Source organism: Protomyctophum parallelum (assembly GCF_964188405.1).
Source record: "Protomyctophum parallelum genome assembly, chromosome: 13".
Taxonomy (NCBI): Eukaryota; Metazoa; Chordata; class Actinopteri; order Myctophiformes; family Myctophidae; genus Protomyctophum; species Protomyctophum parallelum.
In genome coordinates this window covers 45,607,659-45,627,002 of record NC_139708.1, presented here as the reverse complement: position 1 = coordinate 45,627,002, position 19,344 = coordinate 45,607,659, and the positions used below count along the sequence as shown (strand labels likewise).

The following is a 19,344-nucleotide window of genomic DNA, read 5'->3' as shown; positions in this document are numbered from 1 at the left end:
ACCTACAAGCTCATATCGCGCCACCGAGTGGCGCGATACGAGCTTGTAGGTCTGCTATTTTTGAAAAATCGAAGAGCGACTGACATTTTTAGAATCTGATCTCAGGTCAGAATGGGTTCATCAGACCAGTGTGTGTCCGGCGGAAACCTCGTATGAATCTGATCTCAGGTCAGAATGGGTTAAACTGTCCTTTCTATCATCCTCAGGTGTTTGGTATTTGCAATGTCCAACATTGAGGTTTACAGCAAGATCCGCCCCCTGGTCCAGAAGTGCCTTTTGGAGCTGTGTCGCCATGCGACCCGCTGCCATTACGGGGACAACTGCCATTATGCCCATTCTGTCATCGAGATGCAGACCTGGAAGGTGGAGAGAGACTCGGGTAAGATTTGTCACACACGTTTACCGCAGTGACATTTGGAGCCAGTGTTGTTTTTGGCTGGTTTTTTTCAGATTTTTGCTGAAAATAGCCGATAAAATGACTTATACTGGATCTCTTGTCCACTATATAGTCCCTTCCTAACATTTTAGTCTAGTTTGAATTTGTTGACACAATTGTCAGTATATTTAGTCATAGTTTTAGTCGTCGTAGCTTAGTTTTCATTTAGTTTCCGTTTAGTTTTCCTCAGTGGAAAAAGGTAGGCGACGGACATCTTTTGTCATAGTTTTAGTCGACGAAAACAACACTGCTAGGAGCAGTGAGCTGCAGCCAGGGAGCGCTGAGCTGCAGCCAGGGAGCGCTGAGCTGCAGCCAGGGAGCGCTGAGCTGCAGCCAGGGAGCGCTGAGCTGCAGCCAGGGAGCGCTGAGCTGCAGCCAGGGAGCGCTGAGCTGCAGCCAGGGAGCGCTGAGCTGCAGCCAGGGAGCGCTGAGCTGCAGCCAGGGAGCGCTGAGCTGCAGCCAGGGAGCGCTGAGCTGCAGCCAGGGAGCGCTGAGCTGCAGCCAGGGAGCGCTGAGCTGCAGCCAGGGAGCGCTGAGCTGCAGCCAGGGAGCGCTGAGCTGCAGCCAGGGAGCGCTGAGCTGCAGCTAGGGAGCGCTGAGCTGCAGCCAGGGAGCGCTGAGCTGCAGCCAGGGAGCGCTGAGCTGCATCCAGGGAGCGCTGAGCTGCAGCCAGGGAGCGCTGAGCTGCAGCCAGGGAGCGCTGAGCTGCAGCCGTGCCGCGCTCGGGAATCATTTGATTAGTAGATTTATTTGACCCCCCAATCCAACCCTTTGATGCTGAGCAGGGAGGCATTGGGTCCCATTTTTACAGTCTTTTTATTTTTATTTTTTATATATATCTTTTATCCCACGATTTTATCCCACTCATTTTTCACCCCTGTGTCAATCATCTAATGTGATCCTGGGCTCTCCCTCCGCCAACCTAGTCCCCATATATGGGGGACAAGGGGAGAGCAACGGACTTGAACTCATGCTTCCTTCATGCCTGAGTGTCCAAGTTGCTCCTTTACACCTGACAGGGGGAGTTTCCCTGGTTGGACGTAGCGCGTGGAAGGAACACGTTATTCCAACCAGTTTTACAGTCTTTGGTATGACCCGGCCGGGGATCGAACCCCGACCTCCCAGTTTCAGGGCGGACACTCTAACCACAAGGCCACTGTCTGGCAGACGCATACCTCCTGAATACAGTAGAGATATGGTTTACAGCAGTGCTGCCAACGAATATTCCATATTCTAATGAATATTTCGAATGTAAAAAAAAAATGAATAGCGCGTTTCTCAGCACCAGAGAAATGCGCCATATAGATAAAGAAAGAGAAAGTTTTACAGCATATTAGGCTGCAATATTCATATCGTATTCATATTAAAATCATATACATTCGACATTCGAAATCATTCGAAATTCGTTCGAATCATGTGGTGTTTTAAATGTAATATTCGAATGGATTATAATGGATCAATCCATTATAATGGGTTACTTGTGTCAATTTATGTCAGTGTTTGTGTTCGTAAATATTAATTGAAACGTATTTTGGTTTAATGTGATAATGTGATAGTGTTCACCTACAACAGCATTCTTAGTCAAATCCAGCAGGTGGCAGCATACTCACATAATTTCTCCTGGGGTTCACAGTCACACACTGAAGTCTGTCTGTCTTTCTGTCTCTGTTTGTCTGTCTGTCTGTCTGTCTATATCTATAGGTATCACACCTGAGGAAATTGAGGAGAAATCCAGGAAATATCATCAGGAACAGCAACGGAATGCGAATTTTGCAGACAAACAGAAAGTGCCGAAAGTAAGATGAGCTTTGCACTATTCCATTATATATATATATTATAACCCATTTAGGCCTGACGTCTAAAAAATAAATAAATGTTTCTGAAAGAGTATTATATTTAAAGATTTGTGCGGCATTTTCACGATTTTTCAAAAATAGCAGACCTACAAGCTCGTAGCGTGCCACTCGGTGGCGCGCTATGAGCTTGTAGATCTGCTATTTTTCAATAGCTAAAGTATAACATAATGCTTAGTTAAAACACCACAATGGGTTATTTTTACAGCATATAGCTGCTGTATCTGACATGGTCATTGACTTTGATCTTGACCTTTCTCTTTCTTTATTTGTGTCCGTCTGTCTGTCTGCTTAACCAAATATTGTTTGAAATAATTTAGCTTAAAGACGGGGTGCCATAGTTTTGTGCTTTTCCAGTTTTGTATGTGACTATGGAGTTAGTATTTCTCTAATAGACCCCCAGGTGTCTTCCCTGTGTATCTTCGGTTTCTTCTGAAAGCCTTTGAGTCAAAAGGCTTTGGTGTGGAACTGCTGGGCGTGGCCACATGAAAAACATAATTTAGAAACTTTCTTACACTTTTTGGAAAATAATTCTAACTAGTATAATCATAATACCTGATGATCATGTTTTAGAGGGGGGGGGGGGGGGATCACGGCACTCAGTCTTTAATCCATTTTGGGCAGGTAGTGGAACCCCTTTTGGTGTTAGCATCATGTTATGCTTTAGCTATTGAAAAATAGCAGATCTACAAGCTCATAGCGCGCCACCGAGTGGCATGCTACAAGCTTGTAGGTCTGCTATTTTTGAAAAAGCGTGGTTCAGAGTGGTTTGATGTAGAAAAAAAGTCTTCTGAAAGAATATTATATTCAAAGATTCAGTAGGCTGGCCTTGTACGGTATATTCAATTCCGTAAACTTAAAGGTATATTCAGTGATTTCACTTAATTCAAATATCACTTTTTTTTTTTTTTGTTGTGATAATCCTCCCTACTATAGAGTGTGCTGGCCATATAAGGAGTTCCTCCCTGTCCCCAGTTAACCCCTGGGGGTCAACAAACCTTAGGTTTCGTTTTTGACTCTCTATCCTGATTGGACGAAAGGCTGGGTCCCACAGCCAAAAACGAAACCTACGGTTTTTTGAGTGAAATCACTGAATATACCTTTAAATGGGCAATGCAAAAGGGGCTTCTGTTACTCTACTATAGTCTTTGTTTGTTTTCACGACCATTTAATTTCTTCCTCTCCTTTGCCGATATTCTATTATTTTCATGTAATATTTCAAGGATAGTAAGTTTGGGTGTATTACTGCATAGTAAATTTGTGCAAATGGATAATGTGAAGGATAACCCACACATTCAATTCAATCTTTAGTTCAGACCCAGGGAGATCCATATCGCAATTACAATTAAACACAATGAAATAACAAAGTTATTGAAAATGAAACGAAGATGCCACACCAAAACTGTAATACACTGTACATCTAAACGTTAATGACAGTATGTAGGTAGGAAATGTGAATTTCCAGAATATACACAGGGTTTTTTTTTACCAACATGTGCAAATTAAGAAAAATAATCCTAAAGCATATTATTACACGAATGGAACAATTCTTCATCGGCGCTAAAATATAGATACAGTTGAAAGATCATTCAAATGAAAACTACTGTACTTGGCTTATGTCCATCCATCCATCTTCAACCGCTTATCCGTAGTCGGGTCGCGGGGGGCAACAGCTCCACCAGAGAGCTCCAGACTTCCCTCTCCAGAGCAACATTAGTGACTTCCTCCTGGGGGGATTCCGAGACGTTCCAAGGCCAGTGAGTCGATGTGTTTCCTCCAACTGCGCCTTGGTCTGTCCCGGAGTCTCCTCCCAGTGGGACGTGGTCCTTGGTCTGCCCCGGGGTCTCCTCCCAGTGGGACATGATCCTTGGTCTGCCCGGGGTCTCCTCCCAGTGGGACGTGGTCCTTGGTCTGCCCCGGAGTCTCCTCCCAGTGGGACGTGGTCCTTGGTCTGCCCCGGGGTCTCCTCCCAGTGGGACGTGGTCCTTGGTCTGCCCCGGGGTCTCCTCCCAGAGTCCCAGTGGGACGTGATCCTTGGTCTGCCCCGGGGTCTCCTCCCAGTGGGACGTGGTCCTTGGTCTGCCCCGGGGGTCTCCTCCCAGTGGGACGTGCGTCGAGGACCTCCCTAGGGAGGCGCCCGAGAGGCATCCTAACCAGATGCCCCGAACCACCTCAGCTGACTCCTTTCCAGGCGAAAGGAGCAGCGGTTCTACTCCGAGTCTCTCTCGTGTGACTGAACTTCTCACCCTATCTTGGCTTATGTTAGGACCCCAAACCCCCCTCCTCTGTCGGGGCGGCTGTGGGAGGAGGAGGAGGAGGAGGAGGAGGAGGAGGAGCAGGAGGAGGAGGAGGTGTCAGCCGAACCAAAGGACCCGGCGGTGGAGACAAGAGCCTGAACCCCAACCTGAGGATGAAGTTTGCGTGCGCTACGTGCTGGCGCGACGGCCTCGTCAGTGAGCCCGACAGAGCCCTTAAATACTGCACAGCCAAGGCCAGTCACAGGTGAGCAAAGACCTCCTCCATCCAGGCAATGTAATTTATCCCATTTTGACCTGAGATCAGATTCTATAAATGTCTTCTACATCCTGACAGTTTTTTCTGAAAAAGCTATGTTTCTATGTCAGTCGTTCTTCGTTTTTTTTTCAAAAATAGCAGACCTACAAGCTCGTAGCGCGCCACTCGGTGGCGCGCTATGAGCTTGTAGATCTGCTATTTTTCAATAGCTAAAGCATAACATAATGCTAACGCCAAAATGGGTTATTTTGTGTAGTGGATGTTGGGGAACATCATTTCCATGTTTTGAATTCTTTGCCTGTGATGTAAATCAGTTTGTGCTGTTTCGGTCTAATAAAACATACAGTTTACATTATTGAACTTGGAGTATTGGAAGGCATTGTGGACTCCCCATTGGCTTAAAGGACAGCTAATCCCGACTAGCGCAGCATCAGTCGCTGCGCTAAATTCAGTATTTAGACCAACTTGCTCCACAAGCTGGTAAAAGAAACTGAGCAGTTGTGGAAAAAAATTATATAATGTAGCCAAATAGAGCACCGAAGTCCTGACGTAACTCGCCCATCCCTTCGATTCCCCTGGTTCGCGGAAGTAATTTCTCTATGGAGAATAACATGGGGTGATCTTAATATCGTCTACTATAAGCGTCCAAAAATAAACAAGCTGTTATTGTCAGGGAGGTGTCTCTGTATCGTTATATTGTCAGGGAGGTGTCTCTGTATCGTTATATTGTCGGGGAGGTGTCTCTGTATCGCTATATTGTCAGGGAGGTGTCTCTGTATCGTTATATTGTCAGGGAGGTGTCTCTGTATCGTTATATTGTCGGGGAGGTGTCTCTGTATCGTTATATTGTCGGGGAGGTGTCTCTGTATCGTTATATTGTCAGGGAGGTGTCTCTGTATCGTTATATTGTCAGGGAGGTGTCTCTGTATCGTTATATTGTCGGGGAGGTGTCTCTGTATCGTTATATTGTCAGGGAGGTGTCTCTGTATCGTTATATTGTCAGGGAGGTGTCTCTGTATCGTTATATTGTCAGGGAGGTGTCTGTCTGATACAGTCTGCTTCTAGCGAAAATGTAACTAATTCAGTAGCACTAACATTAGTGTTTTCTCTCAGTCAGTTGATTCTTCATATCCATATGAGTGAAGCAGCCGGGATGACATGTTTATTTTTCAAACACAGTTCTTATATGAGGCGATCTAAAATCCCCCTATGGGGATTATAATGCAAATAAAAAGTACTTCGGTGCTCTATTGGACAATAAAACCAAATGAGTCAAATTCATTCTCATTTTTTTCTGTCCATCCCTTTTTGTCTTAATTCAGTTGGATCAAGGAGAGACGCGTGTTGCTGGTGAAGTCCCTGGACAGGAATAAGTGGATCTCCTGTCGATCGCTGCCTCACGCCAAGAACCACCCGCTGCAGTATGAGGTGGGTTCTGACGTTCTTTTAGCTGCCATGTGAGCGTTTTTACTCGCTATATTATTGCAGAAAAACCTGAAAATCAGGTTCAGGTTTATTTGTCATGTGTATAGATACAGAGTATAAATACAATGAAAATTATTTTGCTCAGAGCTGAGAGCACTCTCAGTCTTACATACATAGGACATAAACAAACATCTATAGTGCAAGAAAAAGACAAAAAAAAAGTGCAAGTGAAGTGACAAAACAGTGCAATACAGTTCAAGGTCAGCTGTTCAGCAGCCTGACTGCCCGGGGGGTAGAAACTGTTACTGAGACGGGTGGTGCGAGATTTGATGCTCTGGTAGCGTTTTTTGGAAGGGAGTGGTTTGAACAGGGTATTTGCGGGATGGCTGGTGTCTTTCATGACTCGTTTCATACAACGAGTGGTGTAGAGGTTGTGGAGACTGGGTAATTCTGTGCTGCCGATGAATTTAGCTGCTGTTTTAACGGTCCTCTGCAACCTGTTGCAGTCCTGAGCGGTCGTGTTACCGTACCACACTGTGATACAGCCAGTTAAGACACTTTCAATTATACAGCGATAAAAGTTCACTAGTCCTTGTGTACTGCCAGTCGCTGCTGAGCATTCTTGAGGATGTACTCGGTGTTAAGTGACCATGTGAATGTGTCTGTGATGTGTATAATCACATAATTGTTATTATTTTATTGATAATTTGATAGTTCAACATGTTATATAGGGCGGCTGTGGCTCAAGAGGTATAGAGCAGGTCGTCCAATGATCCGTGGGTCGGAGGTTTGAATCCTCCTGTCCACATGTCAAAGTGCCCTTGGGCAAGACACTGGAATACTGGACAACTCACCCCGGTGCTTGCCCGTTTTTCCTCCCGGAATTTTCCCCAGTGAGGGGGATAACTTTGTAATATGCTATTGGCTGTTTGTATTCTTTTTTGGAAAAATATAAAAAGATACTCCTGTGGAAAGGCTATATTATTTTACTTATATTGACCCTATAAACAATTTAGTATTATTTAGTATATGGTACCTCGTCAGATAATCCCCACATATCCTACAACAACTTCTGTGAACAGACTTCACTGTAGTAGTTTTTCATAAATTATATTTGTACTTTGCTATTTGTTTTATTTGGAAAGAGCAGTACAATACAGATAGCATTTTCACATATGACACACGAGCAATTCCCAAGATATATTTCTTTCTACCCCTCTTCCCTCCCTCGTCCCCCCTCCATGTGGCTCCAACTCCAATGTCTCTGTATAGTCCTTTTTCATATGACATCAAGTCCACACTTAAACAGGGACAAACAGGGCAATATCACTTTGGGTGAAAGTTTATAGTTAGAGAAATTCAAAGTCCAGCCGTCTGCTGTCCAGCCTCTCCCACCCCTCACTGGGGAACAGTCTGGGAGGAAAACAGAAACGGGGTGAGTTGTCTTGTTACCAGACACTGAACCCTACATTCGGTCGGTCAGTGCTAGCTTGCCACCATTGGTGTGTGAATTTGGGAAGTGAGGGCGCTGGCGTCGACTGTTCACCGCTTCACCTCCCAATGTATCATGAATGAATGAACCATTGTGAAACGCTCCGAGCACTTGGAAAGGCGCTTTAACAACATATTTTGAACGTTGCCTCCTTCTCTGCCCCTGTCTCTCTTCACTGTTCGTTTCTAATAACGGCTACGGCTGTGAATGATGTCATGAAAAAGAATCCTAAAAGCAAAATACTTCCATGTTGTGTTGCTGTGTTTATTAACCCATTCTGAACGGGCACCCATTTTGGTGTCGGCATCATGTCGTGCTTTAGCTATTTAAAAATAGCAGATCTACAAGCTCATATCGCGCCACCGAGTGGCGCGATACGAGCTTGTAGGTCTGCTATTTTTTGAAAAATCGAAGAACGACTGACATTTTTAGAATCTGATCTCAGGTCAGAATGGGTTCATCAGACCAGTGTGTGTCCAGTGGAAACCTCGTATGAATCTGATCTCAGGTCAGAATGGGTTAACAGCTACATCATGATTTCTTCCTTGTTTGTGCTGTGGGGAGCTCGAGACCATGACCTCTGCACTAGTGCTGCCAGAATTGGCCAAAAATGACATTCGAATATGAATATGATATGAATATTGCAGCCTAATATGCTGTAAAACTTTCTCTTTCTTTATCTATATGGCGCATTTCTCTGGTGCTGAGAAATGCGCTCTCTTGAGTCTTGCGAGATCAAATGAATGATTCATAATTATCTTAATAGCCTATTTTTTGTATAATGTTTCAGTTTACGTGGCACATAGTCTCGCCAGAACTCACACAGCCATTTTATTGTAATTCTTTTCATTCAACTGAACCGGTTCCCATTGGGAACCAACCGGTGGAAAAGAACTGAACCGGTTCCCATTGGGAACCAACCGGTGGAAAAGAACTGAACCGGTTCCCATTGGGAACCAACCGGTGGGAAAGAACTGAACCGGTTCCCATTGGGAACCAACCGGTGGAAAAGAACTGAACCGGTTCCCATTGGGAACCAACCGGTGGGAAAGGGGGCCTGAGTATGTTCCTTAAAGGGACACTTCACCCTTTTTGCAAAATAATATATGTTAATGACGTTTAGAAGATTTAGAACACTTTCCTGGGGACTTTATGTGTGTAACTGTGTAATATGTGGTTTCAGATATTTTAGATTTTAGCAGTGCGCCCAGTGTCTCTGATGTCATGGACACTGGGCTCACTTACTTCCTGGACTACATGTTGTCTCAGTAAGACAGCCCTCCCCAAATCCACAAGGAGGAGCAGTGCACCAAAGCATTATGGGAATTGTAGTCTAGAAGGAAGTCAGCCCAGTGTCCATGACATCAGAGACACTGGGCTCACTGTTAAAATCTAAAATATCTAAAACCAACATATTACACACATAAAGACTCCCAGGAAAGTGTTCTAAAGCTTCTAAATGTCATTAACATATATTTTTTTGCAAAAAGGGTGAAGTGTCCCTTTAAGCATAATGTGTCCTTGCAGATGTGTGTCCAGGTTGTGAATCAGAATGTTTATTGTTCCTTAAGCATAATTTGTCGTTGCAGATGTGTGTCCAGGTGGTGAATCATAATGTGTCCTTGCAGATGTGTGTCCAGGTTGTGAATCATAATGTGTCCTTGCAGATGTGTGTCCAGGTTGTGAATCATAATGTGTCCTTGCAGATGTGTGTCCAGGTTGTGAATCATAATGTGTCCTTGCAGATGTGTGTCCAGGCTGTGAATCAGAATGTTTATTGTTCCTTAACCATAATTTGTCGTTGCAGATGTGTGTCCAGGTAGTGAATCAGAAGAAGTGCAACTACATAGGGAACTGTACTTATGCACACAGCCAGGAAGAGAAGGAGATGTGGACGTTCATGAAGAACAATGATGGTGAGTTAAAACATGGTGTTGACAGCAGTGTTGTTAACCCAGTGTTTAACCCATTTAGACATCCGAACAGATTCTACAAATCAGTGTTGTTTTCGTCGACTAAAACTAAGACGAAAAATGTTCGTCGACTACCTATTTTCACTGACAAAAACGAATGGAAACTAAATAAAACTAAGCTATGATGACTAAGACTAAATATACTGACAATTTCATAGACAAATAAAAACTAGACTAAAATGTTAGGAATAGTGGACTAGATCCAGTATAAGTCATGTTGCACTTGGTTGCATGCTGAAAATAGCGTTGTGAGCTTGTAGATCGGCTATTTTCAGCAAGTGTAAAAACACTCATTACGACGGCATCAAGACCCGCCAAAATACATTTTAGTCGACTAAATCAACTGTAGATTTAGTCGACTAAAATCTTATGACATTTCAGTCCAAAGACTATGACTAAACTAAAATTTAGCTGCCAAAAACAACACTGCTAAAAATGTCTTCTAAATCATGACAGTTTTCAGAAAAACAAGCTCGTATGAGCTTGTAGATATGCTGTTTTTCAACGACTAAAGTTTAAAATAATGCTTAAAGTGGTTAAAAGCTACAGTATAAGGCGACACGGATGCGTCCTCAAGGTCTAAATGGGTTAATACTAGCGATTATTAGCCATTACACAACTGCACGGATTCCCTATATATCACATGAAAGAAGTGATATTACACTGCTTGATGTAATTGACTGAGTTGTAGTCGTATTAACAATCCTATTCCTACATGGTTTGTTTATTCTTGTAGATTTTTAGAGTCACAATTTAACGAAAAGACAAAGGCAGTAAGGTGACAGTTTGGAGTGGACCAAATACTACTAACCCAGAAATTAAAGTTGGATCCTTATCCCATTCTGGGCGGGAACCCCTTTTGGTGTTTTACCCCCTCAGGCCCGGGAACCCCTTTTGGGGTTCTGTACAGTATTCAAATTTAAAAAAAATGTTTGATGCTGCTATATAAATATTTGAAGTTTTTCAGAAAACTTAGGTCAGGATTTAGAGGCGTTTTTAGAATTGGCCTCAGGCCTAACCCATTTAGGTTTCCCATGGGAACCCCTTTTGGTGTTTTAAACATTGTTATAATTTAGCTTTTAGCTATTGAAAAATAGCAGGAGTTTGTAGGTCTGCTATTTTAGAAAAATAGTGAAAATATTTATTTCAGAAAACTGGAGGATTTAGAAGATTCTTTTTTTAAATGTTGAGGTCAGGCCTAAATGGGCTAAATTCACTGTGCACACTTGTTGCTTTAGACAGCTGTGTTTTGATGCCAGTACAATCTGCACCATTGCATGCTGCCATTAACCCATTTTGGGGGGCAACCCCTTTTGGTGTTAGCATTATGTTATGCTTTAGCTATTGAAAAATAGCAGATCTACAAGCTCATAGCGCGCCACCGAGTGGCGCGCTACGAGCTTGTAGGTCTGCCATTTTTGAAAACTCGAAATAACATAGCTTTTTCAGAAAACTGTCAGGATGTAGAAGACATTTTTTAGAATCTGATCTCAGGTCAGAATGGGTTAATCATCTCTCATTAACGTCTGTCCCTGCAGCTCATACAGTGGGGCAGATGTATGAGATGTGGCTGTCCGTGGCGGGCCACAACCGCCAGTCAGACGAGGCCGCCGCCACGCCCACCCCGACCGTTGTCGTCAGCGAGGAGAAGAACATCGCCATGCCAACGGACTACGCTGTACCAATGGTGGGTAGATCACATTTACACTACGCTGTACCGCCGGTGGGTAGATCACATTTAACCGTAATGGCCAATGTAAAGGCGGTCTGTGGGACACATGCTCAAAAGGACAATTCATAATGACGATAATGAGGCAACACAAGAATTCAGAGTTAGGAAGTATAAGGATTTTACTCGAGTAAGGAGACAAGACTTACATGATCTGTTCATGTATGGAAACCCCCAGTCTGACTCCCAGAGTCACAATAGGGCGACAGCCTTTATAGCTCACTCTCACAACAGCCAAACCCGACAACATAGCCTCAAGACTTTGAGCCAGTTAAAACAAATGGGACAGTGACATTGTAAAACAAACAGCACCACAGGGGTGTGACAGATGAGATAATATCAGACTGTAACTTTAGAGGATATACTCTTTATAACGGAGTATTATTAAATGTTTTACGTCTTAATTTCCACGATACCAGTGTATCACAACCACACATGTTTTGTCTCAGCATTCTCTTATTTCTTCAATATTATGGATAAGACTATATACTACTATCCTGGTAAACCATCTCGGTCACGCAAATTCACATTATCATGTGTGTTCTGCAGACCAGTCTGGCCCCAAGCGCTGGGTGGGTGTTTGCAGTAAAAACGGGAAAAAGAGACAATTAAGCAATATTACACAAGAGGGTGTGGTTTAACGTGATTATTGATGCGGTCAGGAACGAGACGAAGTCGAGTTCCGCAAGCATCACTGAAGTGGCAATAATCACGTTAAACAACACCCTCGAGTGTAATATTGCAATTCTACAACAGTTACCCTTAAAACTAAGAAAATCGCTGAAAGGTTATTATTTTTTTAAAGACAGATGTAGTCACTACGACCACAAATGTCCCAAGAAACTAGCTAGCCTAGCCACCGAGTTTGCTAGCGCTCTGGGAAAACAGAGCAGCTGAATTATTTGTTTTGATTAGGTGGTGAACGGTGCTGGTTTAACCCACGACTAGAAGCCGTTTCAACCAATCGGATTGCTTCCTCGAAACGACCTGTTGTAGAATCAGTGTCAATCACAGGGCCCCCTGAGCACATGATGCGTTGATTGGCTCTTGCACTTTTTTGGTTTTCTGCAAAATGCCCACCAAGGCAAACCTGTCAGTCGCAGGTTCGATTCCCGAGGCTGATGGCCTTTGCCGTTTGTCACTCTGTCCCCGTTTCCTGTCATTCTATACTCCAATAACTATAATAATAACTTAAATAATAATAAATTATTTATTACTAGCCCTTACCCGTTGCTTTATACACATTATTATTACATTATTCACATCATCCTTTTTTTTTGCAGCTTGTAATTAGACATTTTCATATTATTTGTCTGTAATGTGGTTATTAACCCATTCAGGACGGGAATCCTTGACATGAAAAGTTTTGACAACCACTGATATAGAAACATGAAAACTGTCAGGATTTAGAAGACTTTATTTTTATTTTTAGAATTGGCCTAGGTCTAAATGGGTTAACCCATTTTGGGAGGGAGCCCCTTTTGGTGTTAGCATCACATTTTGCTTTAGCTATTGAAAAATAGCAGATCTACAAGCTCATAGCGCGCCACCGAGTGGCGCGCTACGAGCTTGTAGATCTGCTATTTTTGAAAAAATCGAAGAACGACTGACATAGAAACATAGCTTTTTCAGAAAACTGTCAGGATGTAGAAGAACATTTTTAGAATCTGATCTCAGGTCAGAACGGGTACCGTTAATCTCATGCTGTGTGTGCTTTCAGAGTGGCTTCCACTGCGATCTGTGTGGAAGGAACAGCAACAGCGAGCGCCAGTGGCGACAACACGTCTCCTCTGAGAAGCACAAGGACCGCGTCTTCAGCTGTGAGGGGGAAGACGAAGCCTTGAGCTGGAACTACCGCTTCCCCGGGCCCGGCCTCGACATCTGTCCCAGGTAAGACCTGGTCTACGGTTAGACTAGCATCTGTCCCAGGTAAGACCTGGTCTAGACTAGCATCTGTCCCAGGTAAGACCTGGTCTAGACTAGCATCTGTCCCAGGTAAGACCTGGTCTAGACTAGCATCTGTCCCAGGTAAGACCTGGTCTAGACTAGCATCTGTCCCAGGTAAGACCTGGTCTAGACTAGCATCTGTCCCAGGTAAGACCTGGTCTACAGTTAGACTAGCATCTGTCCCAGGTAAGACCTGGTCTACGGTGTCCTGCTAGACTAGACTAGCATCTGTCCCAGGTAAGACCTTAATCTAGGCCTACAAGTGTCCTCCTAGACTACTAGTCTAGACTAGCCCATTTAGACCTGAGGACGATTCTACAAATGCCTTCTAAAAAAAGACAGTTTTCTGAAAACCCTATGTCAGTCGTTCTCAAACATTTTCATGTCAAGGACCCCCCAAAATATATGTATTTGGCCGCCGACCCCATCTGAAAATATGTTGTTCCAGGTACCCCCCCCCCCCCCCCCCAGAAGCAAAGATTTCAGTTAAAAAATGTTCGCTCTGAAAGAATATATTCAAACATTTGTGCCACATTTTCACGATTTTTCACGAATAGCAGACCTACAAGCTCGTAGCGCGGCACCGAGTAGCTCTGCTATTTTTCAATAGCTAAAGTATAAGATAATGCTTAAAAACACCTAAATGGGTTCGCACCCTGAATGGGGCTAGACGCTACCTGTCGGGATAGAGGATTTAGAAGGCCTTTGCAGAATCGTCCTCATGGTCTAAATAAATGTGTTAAATTGACATATGTGACTACATTTGACTGAGGGACTGCCATTGGATTTTTTGGGGAATTTTCAAATTGACATATGGGTTGTTCAGTTTGACCCACCAGTTTTGGAGATATGGCCTTATAGAGTAATGTCTTTCAGAAAACAATAATATTTACAGTAGGATTGATGTGATTGACAGGTTGGACAGTGAATGTCCAGAAGGAGCCAGCTGCGACTACGCCCACAGCTCAGAGGAGCTGCTGGAATGGTTTGAGAGACGGGACTTTCTGAGAAAGAAGCTGTCCAAGGCTCGCGAAGACCGGCTCATTTTGCCTGACGATGTAGATTTCGGCAAGTACAATTTTCTACTGCAGGACCAGACGCACTAGAACCAGAACTGCTACAATTTTTTTTATTAAGGATCATGACAGTACTGTCTGCTGTTAAAACTAGTAGTTATATTTTTGTCAGACACAGGGATTTGATTAATCGTGAAAATCCTTAGTAGTGGGGGTTATTGGTAAAATGTGACTTGTTGTCTACAATTGCAGTGTGTTTTATTATGGCAAAGCTTGCATGGGGATATGAAGTAATTTCCCTTTCACAAGGCCCCGTGTTGAATTTCTTCTCAATAGTAATCGGTAATCGCAGTCATGACGACTAGAGGCCCGGAAGAGAATTCCCAATTTCCCATTTTTCCCATAGATAGACGTTTCAAAAATGTATTAATTTAACATTTAATCATTGAACAAAGCCAACTCTTGTTGTGACAAATCATGACAATAAACACAATGTTTTCAAATAATTGGAAGAAAACTAAAAAGAAAAAGTGTTGTACCCTGCCTTTTTTTTTTTTACTAATTTTTTGATCGGCCCAAAACATTGTTTGTTGTCATGATTTGTCACAACAAGAGTTGGCTTTGTCCGAGGCTTACGATCTTAACCCATTCTGACTGGGCACCCATTTTGGTGTCGGCATCATGTTATGCTTTAGCTATTTAAAAATAGCAGATCTACAAGCTCATACGAGCTTGTAGGTCTGCTATTTTTGAAAAATCGAAGACACTTTTAGAATCTGATCTCAGGTCAGAATGGGTTAATAATGAAACTGTCAGGATGTAATAGACATTTTTAGAATCTGATCTCAGGTCAGAATGGTAAAAGAAATACTTTTTTGAAACGTCTATGGGGAAAAATGAATGGGTAATTCTCTTCTGGGCCTCTCGTCGGATGGCGGGAATGCAACGCTCTATGGCCATCAACATTTAAATTCCAATAAGGATGCCTCTAGTACTGTATATCAAAATTATGTTGTATCGCATTCGCAGCACACCTTTCTTTTCTTTGTTGAAATTGTGTCCATCATTGAGAGACTCTTTCCTTCAGCGATTTCAGATCACTAGTTCTGACTGTCTTGCATACATGTAAACATTGCACTCATGATGTTTTGGTGAAGGTATGTTGGTTTTCATCTCTTGATAGTAATTATAAAGTGTTTATGCTGAATGATATAGTTCAGTAAATAATAATAATGAGAAACATTCTAAGTCAAACTGAACTGCTGTTCACTTAAGGCACTGGTGGCACAAAGTGACAGGTATTGAGGTCCATATTATATTACTTAATTGTGCTCAAGTAGCCATTCGTTGATTTAATTGCCATCTGAAAGGAGTATTATCACCATCTGAGAAACCTTTTGTTGATGTCAAACTAAGAACCTCTGTGCCTAGGTATGACTTTGCTGCTACGTCATCTTAGGAGAAATGTGTTAAATGTCCAATGATGTGCCCTTTAAGTTGAAACAGTTTGTCAGCAAAGAGGGAAATTGCCTTGCGGCAGATGTTTGTAAAAATTATCAGCCTGTGATAACTTGTAGGGTTCTGGGAACTTGGAAGTCTTGACTGGGTCACTGCACGGTGAAGTTCAGAATAGTCTTTCATAAGAATGTTTTTCGGACAAGCAGCCTGACTGGTTTTACTTTCCTTAAAGCACATCTAGTAGTGTTTTTTGATTTCTAGTTTCTATACTCTTGTGGTGACAAGATATGTTGGCAATCTTGTCTTTCTCATGCATCTGATACAATGATGATTTAAACTTTCCAGTAAAGGACACGTGCATTGGCAACCTTTTTTTTTAATATAAACTTTATAGTGAACTTGTGGACATTCTCTACTTTCGTTATGGGGTGAACCAATGTCGCCTGTCCCTTACTGTTCTAAATTATGGGTGGTAAAATCCTGAGAGTTAAAAAGTAACACTAAAAATGAACAGGTAATTAACAGCCTATCCCCAATTAAACCAATGCAGCCGTGTGTGCTGTCGAGGAAGACTTGAGCCACTATATCTTCTCATACATTAAGATATCACTGAATAAAGGTGTACAAAATGTGGGTACATTTCTGTTATTGCCAAGTTCAATAGACTACACTGTTAATTAAAACATCATTGTGGAATCACCATTACAAACAGCCTATTCAAAATGAAGATTAAAGTGCCTTTTTTTGTTGTCTTTTTTTTGTGACGGAGATCTTTTGACCAAAATGTTCACTGTTGACAAATAAATAAAACTATTTTTGAGACTTTAAGTCAAGATGCCTCTGTTTCTTCTGGTGCATTCAGTAACGGCTATAATTTCATCTGTTATTTTGATTATATTGCAATACTCCTACTCCGCCCTATTTTGTAACTTGGAGACAGGATAATGGGGTTAGAGAGGAGATTTATTTTATTTTTTAATGTTTTTTTGTGGCTTTCGCCTTTTATTTTATATTTTTTATGGAGGGACAGACAGTAGGCTGACAGGAAATGGGGGAGAGAGATTTGGGAGTGACATGCAGCAAGTGCCGTCAGGATCGGGAGTCGAACCCGCGGCACACTGCCAGACTCGGACTACCAGCCCAAGGTGCCTGGACCGCTGAGCCACGGCCCAGGCCAGAGAGGAGATATTTGACATCATTTCTGACATGGTTTGTAGGTCTTCCACATGAGGCTGTGCATGGCTGTGCAGGGTGTGCAGCGGTGGCCGAACGGTTTGCGGAGCGGTCTTGATACCGGAAGGTCGCCAGTTCGAATCACCGGGCCGGCACGTTAAAATTACCACCGCTGAAGTGCCCTTGAGCAAGGCATTGAACCCCTACCATGAAATGTTCTATGAGCAGGGTGTGGCTGTAAACACAAGCATCTCGAGCTTAGTCCACTTCCCTGGGTAAACAAAGAACTTTGCTTACTTTGGCACGTTGTTTTATATTCAGAGCCCTCGGTGACTTCATTGGTATAATATCGATGTGACAAACAGACTCTAGTCTACACTACAGCCAACCATTGGAAGCAGAGGTCAACATTAATAAACAACAACTGGCAGTGGAGGGCTGGCACTTAACTGTGTGACATTTCATTGGTTGTTTTACAATTCCGCTATAACATTCATGAGGATTCCAATTAACACTGTAGGCATTGAGTAGACGCTCTTATCTAAGAGCGACTTTAAAGTGCGAGATCGGAGTGAACGGCGTGAATCCTAGTCAAAAGCAGGATAAATGGAGCAGCCTAGTCTAGACATTACGCATGGTGGCCTCGGTCGGTTCTCATCATGGCAGGTAAATTACTTTAAAGGGAACATTCTTTCATTAGTTCCCTCGCTGTGACAGGTCTGAATCACAACTAATTGTAAAGTGCCCAAAGTCGTGCTCTGTAAGCTTGGACCACACGTCGCCGATACGACCAGACCTGACAGCAAACGCAAGCGACATTTTCGGCGGGCCGTGCGGGGACAGAGAAAGCAATGTTCCCGATATCTTCAGGTCCTTCATTGATTATCCCTTCACCTTCCCTGGGCTTAAAGGGATATTTCACTCCATTTGGACCCGTTAGGGTCCATTTGTACACTCACTGAGTTAAAATAACATTGATTTTACAAAATAAATTGGATCCCAGAGATAGAAATGCCATTAAACGGGGGTCCGTAGACTAGTGCATATCAAACTGCTGGTCCAAACGGGTTGAGAATCACTGCTAGAGCCGTAAAAACTTCTCTTATGGGGGTCCCTGGCATATCTTTTCAAATGGGGGTCCGCAGGCTAATTTGTGTCAATTTGGGGGTCCTTTACGTGAAACAATTTGGGAACCACTGGTGTAGACAGTTGAAGGCTTGAAGCTGATTACGGCAACTCTGCAAGAAGTTGTATTTTGTCAACTTGACGGTCACATAATGTGACAGTCATTATGTTCGTTTATTTAGAGTATAAATGTGTAATGGACATGTGAGAGGTAGCGCGAAAGTAGCCTATATCAGACAATGAGGTCTCACTCTCAGCAGGTTTGTTTAATTCGTAAAATTTACTTGAGCAAGACGAACGTCAGCCTAAATGACAGCCTATAACCTAATACGCTACGATGTGGAAATCTATTAGCCAAAGATTTAGACTCTTGGATTTCAGTAACGTCATCATTTAATATAGGCCAACTTTTTGTTTGTTTGTTTGTTTTTAAATAGCTGCAGGGGTCTGATTGTTTCATAATGGTATAATGTCAGACTTATTTTCTTGTCCAGCTGTCATTCGCCACTTTATAAAAAGCAATACAAATTCCATTAAAGAAAACAATCAGCAACAGGTAGGTATAGGCTAGACTCTTTTCTATAGAAGTTTTATTAGTGTGGTTGCCCGAATGGGCAACCAGACTCTTGTAACTGTGACACTTTATTATTTCACTGGAGTAGTCTTTATTTTGACGCTTTATACCTCCCACACTGTACGCTGTACGCACTTGAGCCATATGTCAAATTGACCGAAAAAATCGGGAATCGTGTGCTTGTATTTTGTTAAGAGAAATGTTGTATAGTTTAATTGATATGAATTTATTAGTGAATTAAATTTCCCCATTGACATGAATGGGAAAAGGCAAAAATTCACATTCAAGTATTTGTTCCTCGGAGACTGTAATCACTATAGTTACAAAACTTTTAGGGATAATTCAACATTATCCCTAAAATTATTTAACCCTACAATTTTATCGGTCGGCCTCATGGTGGCGCTATAACAGCCCACTTTACCTTTTGGCTTATAACTCTTGAACCGTAGGTCGTAAAATCAAAATTATTTTTTCCCTGGATTCCTTTGGTCATGACGCATCTCCCCATATAGGCATCTCCCCATATAGGCCACGCCCCATTCCGCCATGATAGATTTTCCGCCATTTTGAATTTTGTCCAAAACACACTTTTTGCTTTTCCTCCTACAGATTTTGTCCAAATCTCACAG

The 19,344-nt window shown here is 42.7% G+C and overlaps 1 protein-coding gene across 1 annotated transcript in view; it reads left to right on the top strand.

Moving 5' to 3' along the window:
- Window positions 1-14,920, top strand: part of LOC310869692 (zinc finger CCCH domain-containing protein 7B-like) — a 30,209-nt gene extending 15,289 nt beyond the window's left edge. The window contains exons 16-23 of the mRNA XM_083780533.1: window positions 207-379; window positions 2,138-2,232; window positions 4,556-4,791; window positions 6,126-6,231; window positions 9,528-9,636; window positions 11,232-11,380; window positions 13,143-13,312; window positions 14,286-14,920. Coding sequence (XP_083636659.1) covers window positions 207-379; window positions 2,138-2,232; window positions 4,556-4,791; window positions 6,126-6,231; window positions 9,528-9,636; window positions 11,232-11,380; window positions 13,143-13,312; window positions 14,286-14,475 — 1,228 coding nt within the window. The 3' untranslated portion in view covers window positions 14,476-14,920. The remainder of the gene's footprint in view (window positions 1-206; window positions 380-2,137; window positions 2,233-4,555; window positions 4,792-6,125; window positions 6,232-9,527; window positions 9,637-11,231; window positions 11,381-13,142; window positions 13,313-14,285) is intronic.
- Window positions 14,921-19,344: the final 4,424 nt, after the last annotated feature.